Source organism: Pygoscelis adeliae, unplaced genomic scaffold (genome assembly GCF_000699105.1).
Source record: "Pygoscelis adeliae isolate BGI_AS28 unplaced genomic scaffold, ASM69910v1 Scaffold87, whole genome shotgun sequence".
NCBI classification, from domain to species: Eukaryota; Metazoa; Chordata; class Aves; order Sphenisciformes; family Spheniscidae; genus Pygoscelis; species Pygoscelis adeliae.
Genome location: NW_008825098.1, coordinates 2,951,396 through 2,965,143, shown reverse-complemented (window position 1 = coordinate 2,965,143; position 13,748 = coordinate 2,951,396). Strand labels below are relative to the sequence as shown.

At 37.0% G+C, this 13,748-nt stretch overlaps 1 protein-coding gene across 1 annotated transcript in view; it reads left to right on the top strand.

The window, feature by feature from the left end:
* Positions 1 to 12,716, top strand: part of TACR3 (tachykinin receptor 3) — a 38,672-nt gene extending 25,956 nt beyond the window's left edge. The window contains exons 4-5 of the mRNA XM_009327047.1: positions 9,267 to 9,463; positions 12,401 to 12,716. Coding sequence (XP_009325322.1) covers positions 9,267 to 9,463; positions 12,401 to 12,716 — 513 coding nt within the window. The remainder of the gene's footprint in view (positions 1 to 9,266; positions 9,464 to 12,400) is intronic.
* Positions 12,717 to 13,748: the final 1,032 nt, after the last annotated feature.

Below are 13,748 nucleotides of genomic sequence, written 5' to 3'. Positions count from 1 at the left end.
CCAGGGAATTATTTTCATTGCACATTAAAACCAAGATATTTTTTACAGAGCTGTTTTATGGGCTTAGAACTTCAGAAAACCAGGGTTCATCCTTTCTCCTTTTCAGGATATTTTTTTTCCCCAGGAATTTGTTCTCTTTTTAATAATTTGCCCACATTTTGAACAAGTTTTCCTATTGAGGTAGAAATAAAGTCAGACCTCCTGATCATTTTCTGAACAGCATTAAAACAGTGGAATATAATGAAATTACTGGAAGCTGCCCTGCTCTGCTCTCTATCTACTAAATAGCTACAGCACACTCAGCAACAGTACCAGCTTCCATTAATTGTCTCAAGTTTTCCTAAAACTCAGCTATGAACTGTGAACACATCACTCCACACTCATTGTCCGTGCTTCAAGCAGCAACCACAGGGGAGTAAAAGAACAGTAAATTCTAAAAATGCCTTTATACTGTGTATAAAGCTTGCACAGTGTAAGTATTTACTGACTGATGCAAGTTTTCTGGTTAAAACTTTCTTATAGAACAGTTGGCAACAACTCCAGGTCAGGGGCAGAGTTAACAGCCTGGTTCTGCATGGTCAGTCAGTAGGCTCAGGATCATGCACTTAGAATTTCTGTGATGTTTCTCCTCTGTATTTCTATATTTCTGATCACTTGTGGCAGAAAATTAATGTGAAATATTAAGTCTACTCACAGTCCTAGGGCAAAAATTTCTGTTTAGTAATGCCTCAGATTTTTAAGAATGGAAGTAACACTGGACTAAACAGACCAAAAATTTCAACAAACCACTCCAATGTTAGTGAACTCAGTGTTTTTAAATGCATTGCTGAACTGAACTATGCACGTTCCTTAATAACAAAGCCATGATACCTACCGGAAAAACAAATGAAAACCAAATCTGTCTCTTTTTCAAAATTTAAATTTTAAGCATGGAGGTTATGATCTCCACGTTTAAAACTATGGAGTTGGGGTTTTTTAAGACAGTCCTCATTTCCACTGTGTAGTTCTCCCCAAGTTTAAGCTTGAGACCTGACCCTCCAGACAGATAACCTTAATATCCCACATTCAGGACAAAGTATGCTCTTTAAGTTCTAAGCAAATTCTTTCACCAGCATAGAAACAAACCTTGAAAACCTCAAAATGTCTTTTGTTGTCTCTGAATGTGTCTCATCTAATCTGCAGTCAAAGTTATCTCATTACATATACTAAATTGCAACCACATGTATAGCCCTGCGTGTATACATATGTATCTCTCTCTCTCCACACACAGATAAGAGAGAGCTCATAAGAAGCCCCTTCCTCGTTGAGTCCCTGTAGGCAAGTCATGAACAAATTGATTTTAGCATGACTTTTGAGTTTGTTGAGCTTTCTGGAATGGTGCCTAGCACCTGTGTGGTGAAAAGCCAAGGAAACCTGACACAGATCAGCCATTTTGGAGGACCGCAGTGCCGAGAGCTGCATATTCAGCAGAGCAGAACTGCAGTTCCAGTATTGCACTTACACACTTTTACATTCATTACATGTTGCTATTCATGTAAAAACAAAGCATAATTTCAGCATGTCTTTTTCTGAGTTAAAGCAGAAGGCTGTGTGACTACTGCCTTAAGACTTGGCGTGAGAGACCTCACTAAACTCCTGCTACAGCATAAACTTACAAAGAGGAAAGCAGGTGAAACAGCCCAGAGACATCACAAACGGTGGCAGAAGCTGAACTGTAGAGAACCTACAATATTCCAAATGTGCTTTGTAGAAGCAGGTGAAAATTATCACCTACACACAGACGGGTGTCTGTGCTATGTCTATTGATACCTTCACCTAACAAATTTAATCCTTTGACTCAAGTAGAAGTTTCTGTACTGCAACGTTGTAAACAGCCTATTCAAAGCATCTTTATGTCATTACTCCTTTTCTGGGATGGATAGAAAGAGTTTCTTTCATTTCTACAGGCTTTGGAGCAGGTTTCCTAGGAAACAGTTTCAGCCAGCCTGGCATGGGTCAGCTTATACCTTATTCCACAGGAGTATCAAACCAGTACAGTAATGATCAGTGTGGTGACCATTATGGCCAAGTAGTGTGGATACTCTAATACTTGAAGCAATGCTAAAATGTCTGTACAAAAGCAGAAATAGCAGATGCTGTCAGGACAATGACACTCCCGATACTTTTTAGCAAGAATAATTGACCAGAGCATATACCACCTTTTTACTGGCCAAACATTTCCAAAATGTTCTGTATGTGAGTTACAAGTCTATGTCTCCTTATAAATTCATAACCTTGTACAGTCATTTGTGGAATAACAGAAATAAACTAAGTGCATCAAATGCAAAATATCCCTCTGCATCACTGACATTAATGATTTCCTTTCAACTCCATTTAAATTAAAATAGGACTGGGGGACATTTTTTTTGTTTGTTTGCTTTTTCTTAGGTGGTAATAAACACTTTTGCTTCGACCTTTGAAAGGAAAGATGTTACTACCATTGCAAATGCGTAATTATGATGGCAATAAAAGAATAGCTTTAACTGGTTTTTTTCTGAACAGAATTTTGCCATGCATTTTAAACAAGTACAGTCCAGGAATAATTCATTTTATCTTCATGTAACACAATTTTATTCCTATCAACAGAAAAGAGAAGAAAGAGGTTTTTCAAACTATATATTAAATAATCTGCATTCTTTCCATGGTGTACTTGTGCCAAAATTACAGAGAAATATGGTAAACTTCAAAATGATTTCTAATTATATAAATCATTTATTTAATTCCCCTGAGTGAATAAGCTGAAAATAAAGCAATCCAAAAGACTGTAGTCTTTCCATATGAAATAAGAGCCTGTGCTCCTTGTTTGAAGATAACCAAAGGTATCCATCTCATTTTAGGTTCAAGACGGCAGTTTCCATTAATAGGAGCCCACATAAAGCAAACCACATTTAGGGATACTTTTGCATAATTCATTGGCATAATTCAGCATAGCCTTATTTGTTTATTGCACTGTTCAATATAAGGTCTAGTTTCCAAGAGGAAAAATTCACATGTGCCAATTCTTCTGAAGTCTTATATGGAAAATTCAGGTGAGTCTTAAAACATTGGCAAGGTTCTGGGAGAGCCTTCAATGAGGATTAAAGGTCCCAGAACACTTTCACAATTGTGGCAGAAAGTAGACTTAAGAACCAACTACTCCTATAGGGAAAACAAAAGAAGATATGATTATTTTGTTTCCCCCACACCAAATCTCATCTCTGCTTGGAAGTACGGAAGTGAAGTGTGCACCACTACTCATTCCAAGTCATACCTACAGAAGGAAATTATTGTAAAATAAGTGACGGTGTGAATTTTAAGTACAAAAGCACTAGATCGGCTTTTTCACTTTTTTTTCAGCACTAGATCTCAGGTGGATAACCATATCCAGTAATGCCAATCCCACAAGCAGCCACTCAAAGTCATTTTCTAAAGAACATAGACTTCTTACGTTACTCAATGCTGAAGACCAAGGCAATGATACAAGGCCACCTACCTTTACTTGTCATCTAGGTTACAGAAAAAAACTTTTTTCATCTGAGCAGCAGACACTAGCATATTGTCTAATATCTAACAATCTCTTGTGAGAGATTAAGACATCTCTTTTAGATAAAGTAACATAAGACTTGTGGCAACTTTTCTTCCCTGTCCCCAATCAGATGCTTGTAAAATCATTTCTTCTCAAGGAAAAAAGCCTGAGCAAAAGTTTTACCCCTTTTCTTCAGTGGAATAGATATTTCTTGACATGTTGAGAGAATCTTAAAGTCACTGTCAAAGCTGTTTTCCATGGAACATTAGAAGAGTATCATTTAAAAATGGCAGTAGCTAAGACCGTTCATGAAAAATGTCAGAACTGCTTTGGTTTGGGGGGACCCCACATTTTAGCATTTGTAAGACAGCAATCTGATTCAAAGCTACTTCATACTAGAACAAGATATCTTTTTCAACTTTACATCTTAAATAAAGTAAGTGATTGTGAATTCTGTCTGTAGCAAGGGATTATGCAAACTGAAATGAAACGTAGTTTCTTTATTTCAAGCAACTGAGAAAAAATGGATGGAAAGTATAAGTCAGAAGAATAAAATGATTTGTTGAGCGCTGGAATTGACAAGTACCTTACCTGACTGAAAGACTTCCAATCTTTTTGATTCTTTCTCCTTCTAAATGTATATCTCCTTCAGCTATTAAGAATCTATCCTTTCTATGGGCTAAAAGTGCACAGAAAATCTCTGAGCTTGTCACAATTATATGAAAACCCACAGCACTTGGTATCTCAGAAAACAGTCCTATCTCTGTACTCATGGCAGTAGAGTTACCTTTGAATCCTAATTTTCTTGCAAAAGATAGATAGTTTACTCCAACTAAGCGTTGTGGAGAAGCAAAAGACATAATGGTGTTCCTTTCTCTCTGGTGCTTAGTGCACAAGTGCCATGTATGTCCCCAGGACTGGGAAGTGGATTTACTGATTGCATCCTAACACATTGGGAGAAACACTTTGTGCAATGTTAGTTTGGTATTTTACTTCTTCCAAAAGAGCAGAGAGCAGAAAGAGAAACACATTATGACTCTCAGAGATTATCTGTGACCTGTCTTTAAGTGGTATTCACATGGACAAATCATATCCATGACTGGGTAAACCAAGACATTCTTACACTGTATGGTTCTTAAAGTATTTGCTCTGTTTCTCATTTACATCTGCATAACACCTAGGAGTAAAAGTTCCAAAACTAATGAAGTTATAGTGTGTGATATTGGTGCAAATGAAATCAGAAGCCAAATTCCTGACCTTGTAGAAGCAGCAATATCAAAGATGACTTAGAAAGGCAATAAGGAGCTGCAGTGCAAATTGAAAAGGAAATCATTCCCTGGCCTAAGTCTTAGGTATTGATGGCAAATCAATACCTTGCAATGTGAATTGTTATAGCCCCCCAGCATCAACTGAGTCTCTCATAAAAGTATATTTTATTCCTAATCTTTTGAGAGCTGTTCACGATGCTACATCTCAATCAGACCCATTTTTCTAGTTATTCCTCATGCAAAATAAAAACAGGAGGAAAAAAAAATTATTTGCTGCTCTTTCTGAGTGTAGCAGAATCTGTTAGCTCCTTTTCACTTTTACTGCTTCAAACGTTTCACAACAAAAGCAAACCTGCAAACTCCACTTCCAATGACCTTATGTCTCTTTTGTTCTTTTAAATACATTTTTTTCTCATTACATATCATTCATTAATGGTAGAATGCTTCTTACTCAGAGAGCAAGAATTTAAAGGAATGGGCAAGACTACAAAGCACATAGATTAACTTTTTTTATAGACGTAGTTTTTCTTAGACACAGGCAGAAGTACATCAATATCAGCGTAACACGTTGATGAAAATCAAAATATAAAATACTTTGATTTGTCATCATATTCCAAATCTAGCCTCAAGACTTGCCTAAAGGTTGCACTACTGAGAGACTCAATACAACTCATTTTAACAAAAATCCTGGAACAGAAAAAAACCCCTTTCCTCCGGCCGTGTTGCCCACAATACACAAGGGGAGATTGAACAGAACACCAGGGGAAAACAGTGCCACTGGGACTCAGGTTGGTGATGTTCACTGCAATCACACATTTTGGAAAGCTCTGTGGTGAAATGGTGGCAGGAACAGAGCTAGACATTAAGCACAACTGAATTCAGTAATTTTCTGGATTGCTTGCTTCAGAAATGCTTCCTAACGCACACGAGCGAACCCTTATTAATGACTTCTATGCATCACAGAACACAGGAGAAAGCAATTGAAAAATGGTAATATCTCAAAGAAAAAAAAAAAAGGCAGAACAGGCATATTAAAAAGAAACAAAATAAAAGAACTTTGTATTGTCAGAGCCACAGGTCTAAGTACTCCAAACAAAAAAAAACATTGAGGCTCTGTTTTATACTCTTCAGTTGAACCTGCAAAGTGTCATTGGAGATTTTTTAGTGAAACATCACAGTGTACTGGGAAGAGACAATGAGGCTTTTGCAGCAAATTCATACTTGGCCTGTTTCACTTATTTTCCCTGTGCCCTAACTGAGCCTAACAGTTTACTGGCACTCATTCATCAGGATTTATACCAAGTAAAATCAAGATGCCCTGGGTTCATAGACTTTGAAGGCAGTTTCTGTTCATAGTTATTGATATCATCAAGAAATGAAACTTAACACTGGAAAGACCAAGGGGATGGACAAGAACCACAGCCATAAGCTGTAAGGTACGGCCTTGCACACTGCGCAGTTCCTGAAAGAGGAAAGGAAATAGGGAATAATCTCCCTCCGTTTCAGCTTCCTCTTATTCTTCTTTGCCTCCATTTCTGCCAACACATACTCATTCTTAGCTGATGAAATGAGGACAGAATAGTGATTTTTTATTCCTCTTGTAACTTCTGTGGTTGACTTCAAATTCAACTGTAACTGCCCTGTGTTTCAAACAATTCTACGCCACACAGACTTGCAACATCTCACTTTTCTTCTTAGGTAATATGTCAATGAGTGCATTGTACTATATAAATACTCAAAAGAATGACAACTCAACCTCGACTTTTCTTAAACGTCCCTTTTGCTGGAAAAATTAGCACTTTTTTGTTCCAGGAAAAAATACTTTATACATTAATAATGAAACACCATTGCATGTCTCCCCCTAAACATGCATATATTACCATTCACTTCAGTCAAACTCAGACTGATACAGCCTTATCTGAGAGGAAAGTGATACTTTAAATTTTTAGGTAATTTTTGCTATTTATGAAAAACAGCTGCAAACCTGAATGATTAAGAAGGTAGTGTGCTTTACTCTCTGTCATTCCAGTGACTTGTTACTTCACAAATTAAATCAAACACTAATGGCCATCTAAAACAATCTTTTCCTTGTCTAGTTTAACTATTTGCTTCAGAAATTTCTGCTTTCATTATGATGATGACTTAATATTTAATCATTAATTTCCTGACAGAAACAGCAAGAAGATAATTTTATGCTGATTTCACTGTTTTTAAAGACAGTGTTTTGTTTTAAACAAAACAGTAACCTTGCAGGAAAAGATGTGATTTTCTGGGGGTGATTTGGCATTTTTCATTTAAGAACTTAAAAAAAAAAAAAGTTAGAAGGTTTAATGTAAGAATCAAATTGCCTGAAATTGTGACAAAAATTTTTTAGTTGAGGATTTTCTTTGGGTCATACTGTAAATAGTTATTTTGGGATTTCTGTTTCCCTGAAGAAAACCTGAAATATTACATTTGGATTAAACCAAAACTTAATTCATTTTGTGTTCATTTTTGAGTGCAGCAGTTGAAATCGAAAAGCTATTATTTGTACAGCCTGTGAAGGTTTATTAGCTTTAGGAGACCTTTATGTAGACTCTTGAAGCACTGCTTGCCTTGCCCTTCGATATAACACAGAAAACTGGCCAATAATAATTTGGATGTCAGAAAAAAGACAAACAACTTTCTTTTGAAAATGTTGTTAACACAATTTAGTATGCCATACTGGCAACCTGAACTCTTACTGTGATTTCTAGTAGCTCGGGGCATGAGCGACATGGTGTTCAACCAGATTAAGCTACATTTATTGCTGGAAAGCTCCACTGTTTCAGTTCTTAAGCACGGTACAGATGAAATGTTCAGTATAAATATGGATTTGCCTGGTTACACTTTGAAAATTTGGATACAAAAATCAGGCCTCTAATCCTTCTATTTAGTACCTATGATATTCCAATGATAAATAATTTTAGGAATAATTTCACATGCACAGCTGGTACTGCAGGAGGTGATTCACATGCACAGCCCAGCCCATCTCTAGTTTAAAGCCCTCTTCACCAGCTTGGCAAGCCTATGACCGAAGATGCTCTTCCCCTTCTCTGACAGATGGACCCCGTCAGCCCCCAGTAGACCAGGTTTCTCAAAGCAAATCCCATGGTCTAAGTAGCCGAACCCCTGGCTGGGGCACCAGTCCCGTAACCATTTGCTGACTCACCAGATTCGACTGGCCCTTTCAAATTATGTTGTTGTATGTGCGGACAGATGCCCCTTTTGTATCTTTAAGTGATGATCGGTATATGTATCAGTAATAATAAGCATTCTCATAAGCAAAATGTTGTACAGTGCAGTCCCAGCCAGCAGGAAAGCTCGTAAACTGGTGCCAGATACTAAATGAAAAATTGCTTTATGCTTCCCACAGGAAGATGTAATATGAATTAAGGACAGCGCCATGATGTTTATATGTAAAATGATTTAATTACGTTAGCTGAAATTTTATAAAAATATCAACCTAAGACATGTAGGTATGGGAAATTTCAGCTCTCTTTTTTTTTTTTTTTCCTGGTAAAACTACAAACAGTAGGAAACAGCACCTTGTACAGAAAACGAAAGGAAGTGTTGCTAGCAATCCCTATTATTCCTCAGTATTCACAGTACAAATGAACAAGAGACCTCCCGGCACAGGACTATTATGTCTGGTTTCATTTTACCTACAAAAAGAAAATCTGTTGTGTAAACTTGTGACATATTGTACTGAAAATGGTAGCTGGGCTAGTATTTAACATAGCCAAAGAGGGAAAGATAGGAGTGAAAATTTTACATGGCTCGCAACTTTTCTTCTTGTGTTTCAAGCACAAAACAGAGCTCCTCTTCATTTCTGCTTAATGGAAACTATGGAAGCCAACAGATGTTACGATGCCTGCAGAAAATAACAAATGATAATCACCAGCCAAGGAAATTGTTAGCCTCTGAAATTAAACAGGATACTGCAGTTGCTCATTTCCTATAACCTAGTGTTTACTCAAATCACATCTAATAATTGGGGACAAGGAATATACTTGCAGACCACAACAGAAAAAGACACCAGGGTCAATAAAGGCCAAATGAGGTGTCCAAATAAAACACCCTGTAACCTTATTCCATGATTACGTGTACAGAAAAAAGTAGCATTTTAGATAGCCAAATATAAGTAAGCAAATACATTTCTTGGAAGAATCAATACAAATAAAGTTAGAGAAGATTTTCATGTTATTTTCCTTAGGAAAAGGAGGATCTCCAGCCAAGGGGAAAAAAAAAAGAAAATAAACAGAAATTTAGGAAAGTCAGATTAAAAGGAAAATTATATAAAGGCATATTTGTCTTTGTTTTGACTTACTTTAATAATCAAATGCAAGAAAATTATTAATGGATGTTGAAATGCTAGTCTAAATAAAATAGGCTAATGTATATTATAAAATAGCATTATTACTTCCTTCTTTCAGGTGGTAAAAATGATGATTGTGGTTGTGCTGACATTTGCCATCTGCTGGCTGCCCTACCACATTTACTTCATAGTTACTGGGATCTATCAACAATTAAATCGGTGGAAATACATTCAGCAAATCTATTTAGCCAGCTTTTGGCTTGCCATGAGCTCTACAATGTACAACCCCATTATCTACTGCTGTCTTAATAAGAGGTAAGAGCTGGTTATGAAACAGTTGGTATGCATAACTTCAATGAGAATATAAATGGTTTGAATGGGATAAAAGACAAAGAATTTTCACTTGAATAGTTTTCAGTTAGCAGGAAACAAAACAAAACAAAAAACTTTCTTTAGGTTTGTACTTGAAATGAATCCCAAAAAAAACAAATGCGCACTTCCAATAAATACTTTGGTCTACTTAAAATTTCAGAGCAAAATTCAGTATTCAGAAACCAAACCTTCCCGTTTCCATATACAAAATTTAAAATCTATAGCAGTTTAATATTTTTTGGCTTGCAAAACATTAAAATAAAGAAGTAAAGACAGTCATTAGTGATATACAGTGTAATCTGTGTGTTCACTAACTAACTGTAGCCACAAATTTGTTTTGCAGTGCTGGAAGGATATAATATAAAATGTGATTTACTGTGTATTTTATACCTCACCATTAGATTTCTACTGAGCTCTGAGGTCTGTAGCAGGCTAACAAATATTTATATTCTCATTACTCAATAGCAAATTACAGTACTGTTTGATAGCAACGCATTATGCTCTGAATTTCAAAAGCATTGCACTTGTTGAGTTTGGTGAGATTTTACGGATATTTGGCAGTTTGAGACTACTGGATTGCAGAATGAAATCATGTTTTTCATTTCAGCTTGTAGGACCAGGGTCTAAACAAACATCATCCTGACCATCCTATTTTTCAGTATTTCTTCTAGTATTACTGGATAAAGACCACCAAGAACAATGAATTAGTTCACAAACTCAGTCAGTATGAATCGGTATTGAATAAGTAGTCTTAAATATTATTTGAAATCTCTTTTGAATGAGCCGCCAGTGACAAGTTTAAGTGCTGACGAGTTTTGTGCTAATTTTGTTAAATATTTATAAAACCCCAGTAAAGATCATGCAATACATGTCAAAAGGAGTCTAATCAAAAATGAAGTGACCAAATCCTGGTGAGTTTATTGGTGTAAAAACACTGGAGTCTGCCTCCTTGATGGGAATAGCTTATGATGCTTAATATTCATAGTCTTTTAAAATGTCAAGGTAATGCCTGATTTCATACAGCCTCCTGCGCCTTTTGATCATTTACAACTGTTTAAAGAAGAGGTAAAGTTTTAGTATGACAGAATGAAATCCTAACTCAAATGGCAAATTTCCCATTAATTTCAACAGAAACCAGATTTCACTGGCTGTCCGGTGTCTGTAAAATCAAAAGCAAGGAAGAACCAGGCCTCATATTTTCTCAATTACAATCATAAACTCTCTAAAACATTGCCAATTTCTTCAAAAACTTTTTATGGCAGAGTTACAACAGACGTTATTCATAGAAAATTAATATCTCTGATGTGGCTTATGTTGACACTTGTACACTGCAAAATTAAACATCTGGATTAAAGAATACAAGTCAACAAAAATTTCATAATTTTGAGACACACTAAAGGTCACCTTGTTCAGAATTTAATGCAAGACTGAAATATTGGTCAAAGTTTTCTTATAATTATGTTCCATATTGAAATCAAGAAGCCTGAACATCTGCTTCCTTTTCATGCATTAGTAAAATACAGCCTGTTGCTGGGAGTCAGATCAATTCATCTGGTACTATTATCTCTGCTGGATCTAGTATCGGACAGAGTTACACCACCTACCCCAGCCTCATCTTCCAGGCTAATTAGGATATTACTTACATATATAGATAAAGACAGCATTAGTTCAACCATGCCCTGAATGAGAAAGGGGATAGAAGGTGAGATAAAAAATAATACAGCCTAAAGATGTTTGGGTTTTACAGCTTCCTTCACTAAATCCATTTCCATCAGAGGTTCTTTCTGTATTTTTCACAATGTTGACTGCATCTAAACAGAGGAATGCTGAATAGCAAGTTACCTGCTCATTTGTCATCATGTGACAGCTCTGAGGGAAACTTAAAAGATTGAGGAGGAAAGAAAGTTATTTCTGTGAGATCAGTCAACTTTCACTGAAAAAGTAATCTAAAATTGTATCTATAGTCATCACTATGGCAGCTGAACCATTGCTCCAAAAAGCTTACAGACACAATAAACAACACAGCTGATTGTTGAAACAAAAACAAGAGAAACAAGACAAGTGAGAAAGTCTGATAAGTTTTAGGTCTAGGTGAAAAGGTGTTCTTTTTCAGGTTACACATAAATATAAAACAAATTGTTTTTCTAATATATTTAACTTCTATTCTGGAAGTGCATCCATACAAAAAGTAATAATAGTCTTTATAGTAAATCTCTGCCTCTGAATTGAAATAAAAAGTAACCCTGTATGAATATTGCAAGCACTAATGTGCTAAAGCCTCAAAATTCCTGTTTATGCATTGTTCACATTCAGTGTTTAAATTTCTAGGATCTTCTTTAATTATTACAAATGATTTTCCAAATATTTTATATGAGCAATTATTCATCATTACATCACTCCCATTTAAGCACCTCTGTTAGAGAGGGAAACACAGAAGGGATATTGGAATCTGGAAGCTGGGATGGTATTTTAGAGAAAAGAATGCTACCAAGTTTCTTACTGAGAGAAGACGAAAATATAGGTGCAGATTTCATCATAGGTCAAATCAAAACAGTTTCTGTGAAGACAGCGCTATGAAAGCTGGTGTTTGTTTATTTAGGCATGGGCAAAGGAAGGGAAATTGAGTATCAGGAAAATACCAATGTTAAAATGCAGGGAAAATATATAGAAAATCAGAAACAGAAATGAGCTGTTACCACTGTCTTTTTTACCCTACTCAGACTTTAGTCAAGTAAACTCCTACTAACTTCACCACAAACAGGATTAGGGGGGAGGTAACTAGCCGAGTCAGTGTCCCATCAGCATGGTAGATGTTTTCAGATGAAGGCCTGTGGCTGGCTCTCACAAGCACAGGCTTTCACCAAGCATCCTTCCTCCCAGGTTCCGAGCTGGCTTCAAGCGAGCTTTCCGCTGGTGTCCCTTCATTGAGGTGTCCAGCTATGATGAGCTAGAGCTCAAGGCAGCCAGGTTTCATCCCACCCGGCAAAGTAGCCTATACGCTGTGTCCAGAATGGAGTCCAGCATGACAGTGGTGTTCGACACTAATGATGGAGACAACACCCACGCCAGCCGTAAGAAAAGAGCAGCTCCGAGGGACACGGGTTTCAATGGCTGTTCACAGAGGAATTCCAAGACCGTCTCCACAACCTCAAGTCTCACCAGTTCACTGCACACATCAGTAAGGGATTATTCCTAAGCATTTCATGGTGGCAGTTGCCAGAAGGGCAGCACTGGACAATGCTCTCCTACTTTGGGACTAGATATTCATACCACAGGAAAGCAAACATAATTCCACTGACGAACCATAGCTATAAATATTGTGAAACTTTTAGGCATCGCTTACTTTTCTGCTTTGGAGAGAAAGAGGAATTTGAAGACATATGTATGCATCAGGCCGAAAGCACAGTCGCACCTTATACACGGTAATGTTTGTAGGGATTATCTAAAATAAGCCAATGGCAAGAAAAACATTGTTTCAGATGTATTTGACCTGTGGCATTTATGTTTCACCTACTGAAACAGGCTCCTTGTCCTGGTTTCAGCTGGAATAGAGTTAATTTTCGTCCTAGTAGCTGGCATAGTGCTGTGTTTTGGATTTAGCATGAGAATAATGTGATAGCACACCAATGTTTCAGTTGTTGCTAAGGAGTGTTTATACTAAGTCAAGGACTCTTCAGCTTCTCATGCTCTGCCAGCGAAGAGGTGCACAAGAAGCTGGGAGGGAGCACAGCCGGGACAGCTGACCCGAACTGGCCAAAGGGATATTCCATACCATATGATGTCATGCCCAGCATATAAGCTGAGAGGAGTTGGCTGGGGGGCAGCAACTGCTGCTCGGGGACTGGCTAGGCATCGGTCGGTGGGTGGTGAGCGGTTGCATCACCTGTGGGGTTTTTTTTCTTCCCCCTGGGCTTTTGTTTCTCTCTCTCTGTCTCTTTTCTTGTTTTACTTTCCATTACTATTACTATTACTATTATTATTATTATTTCAAGTATTAAACTGTTCTTATCTCAACCCACGAGTTTTCTTACTTTTGCTCTTCTGATTCTCTCCCCCATCCCACTGGGGAGATGCCAACTGGGATGCCAACTAGTTGCCAATTGGGGTTAAACCACGACACTCCTTTACTTATTGAAGCTGAAATGTATGATGTTTTCTATTATGAGTGTATTAATTCTACAATAACAAAATTACATAAAATCTGATTAAAAAAATTTCTTCATAATGA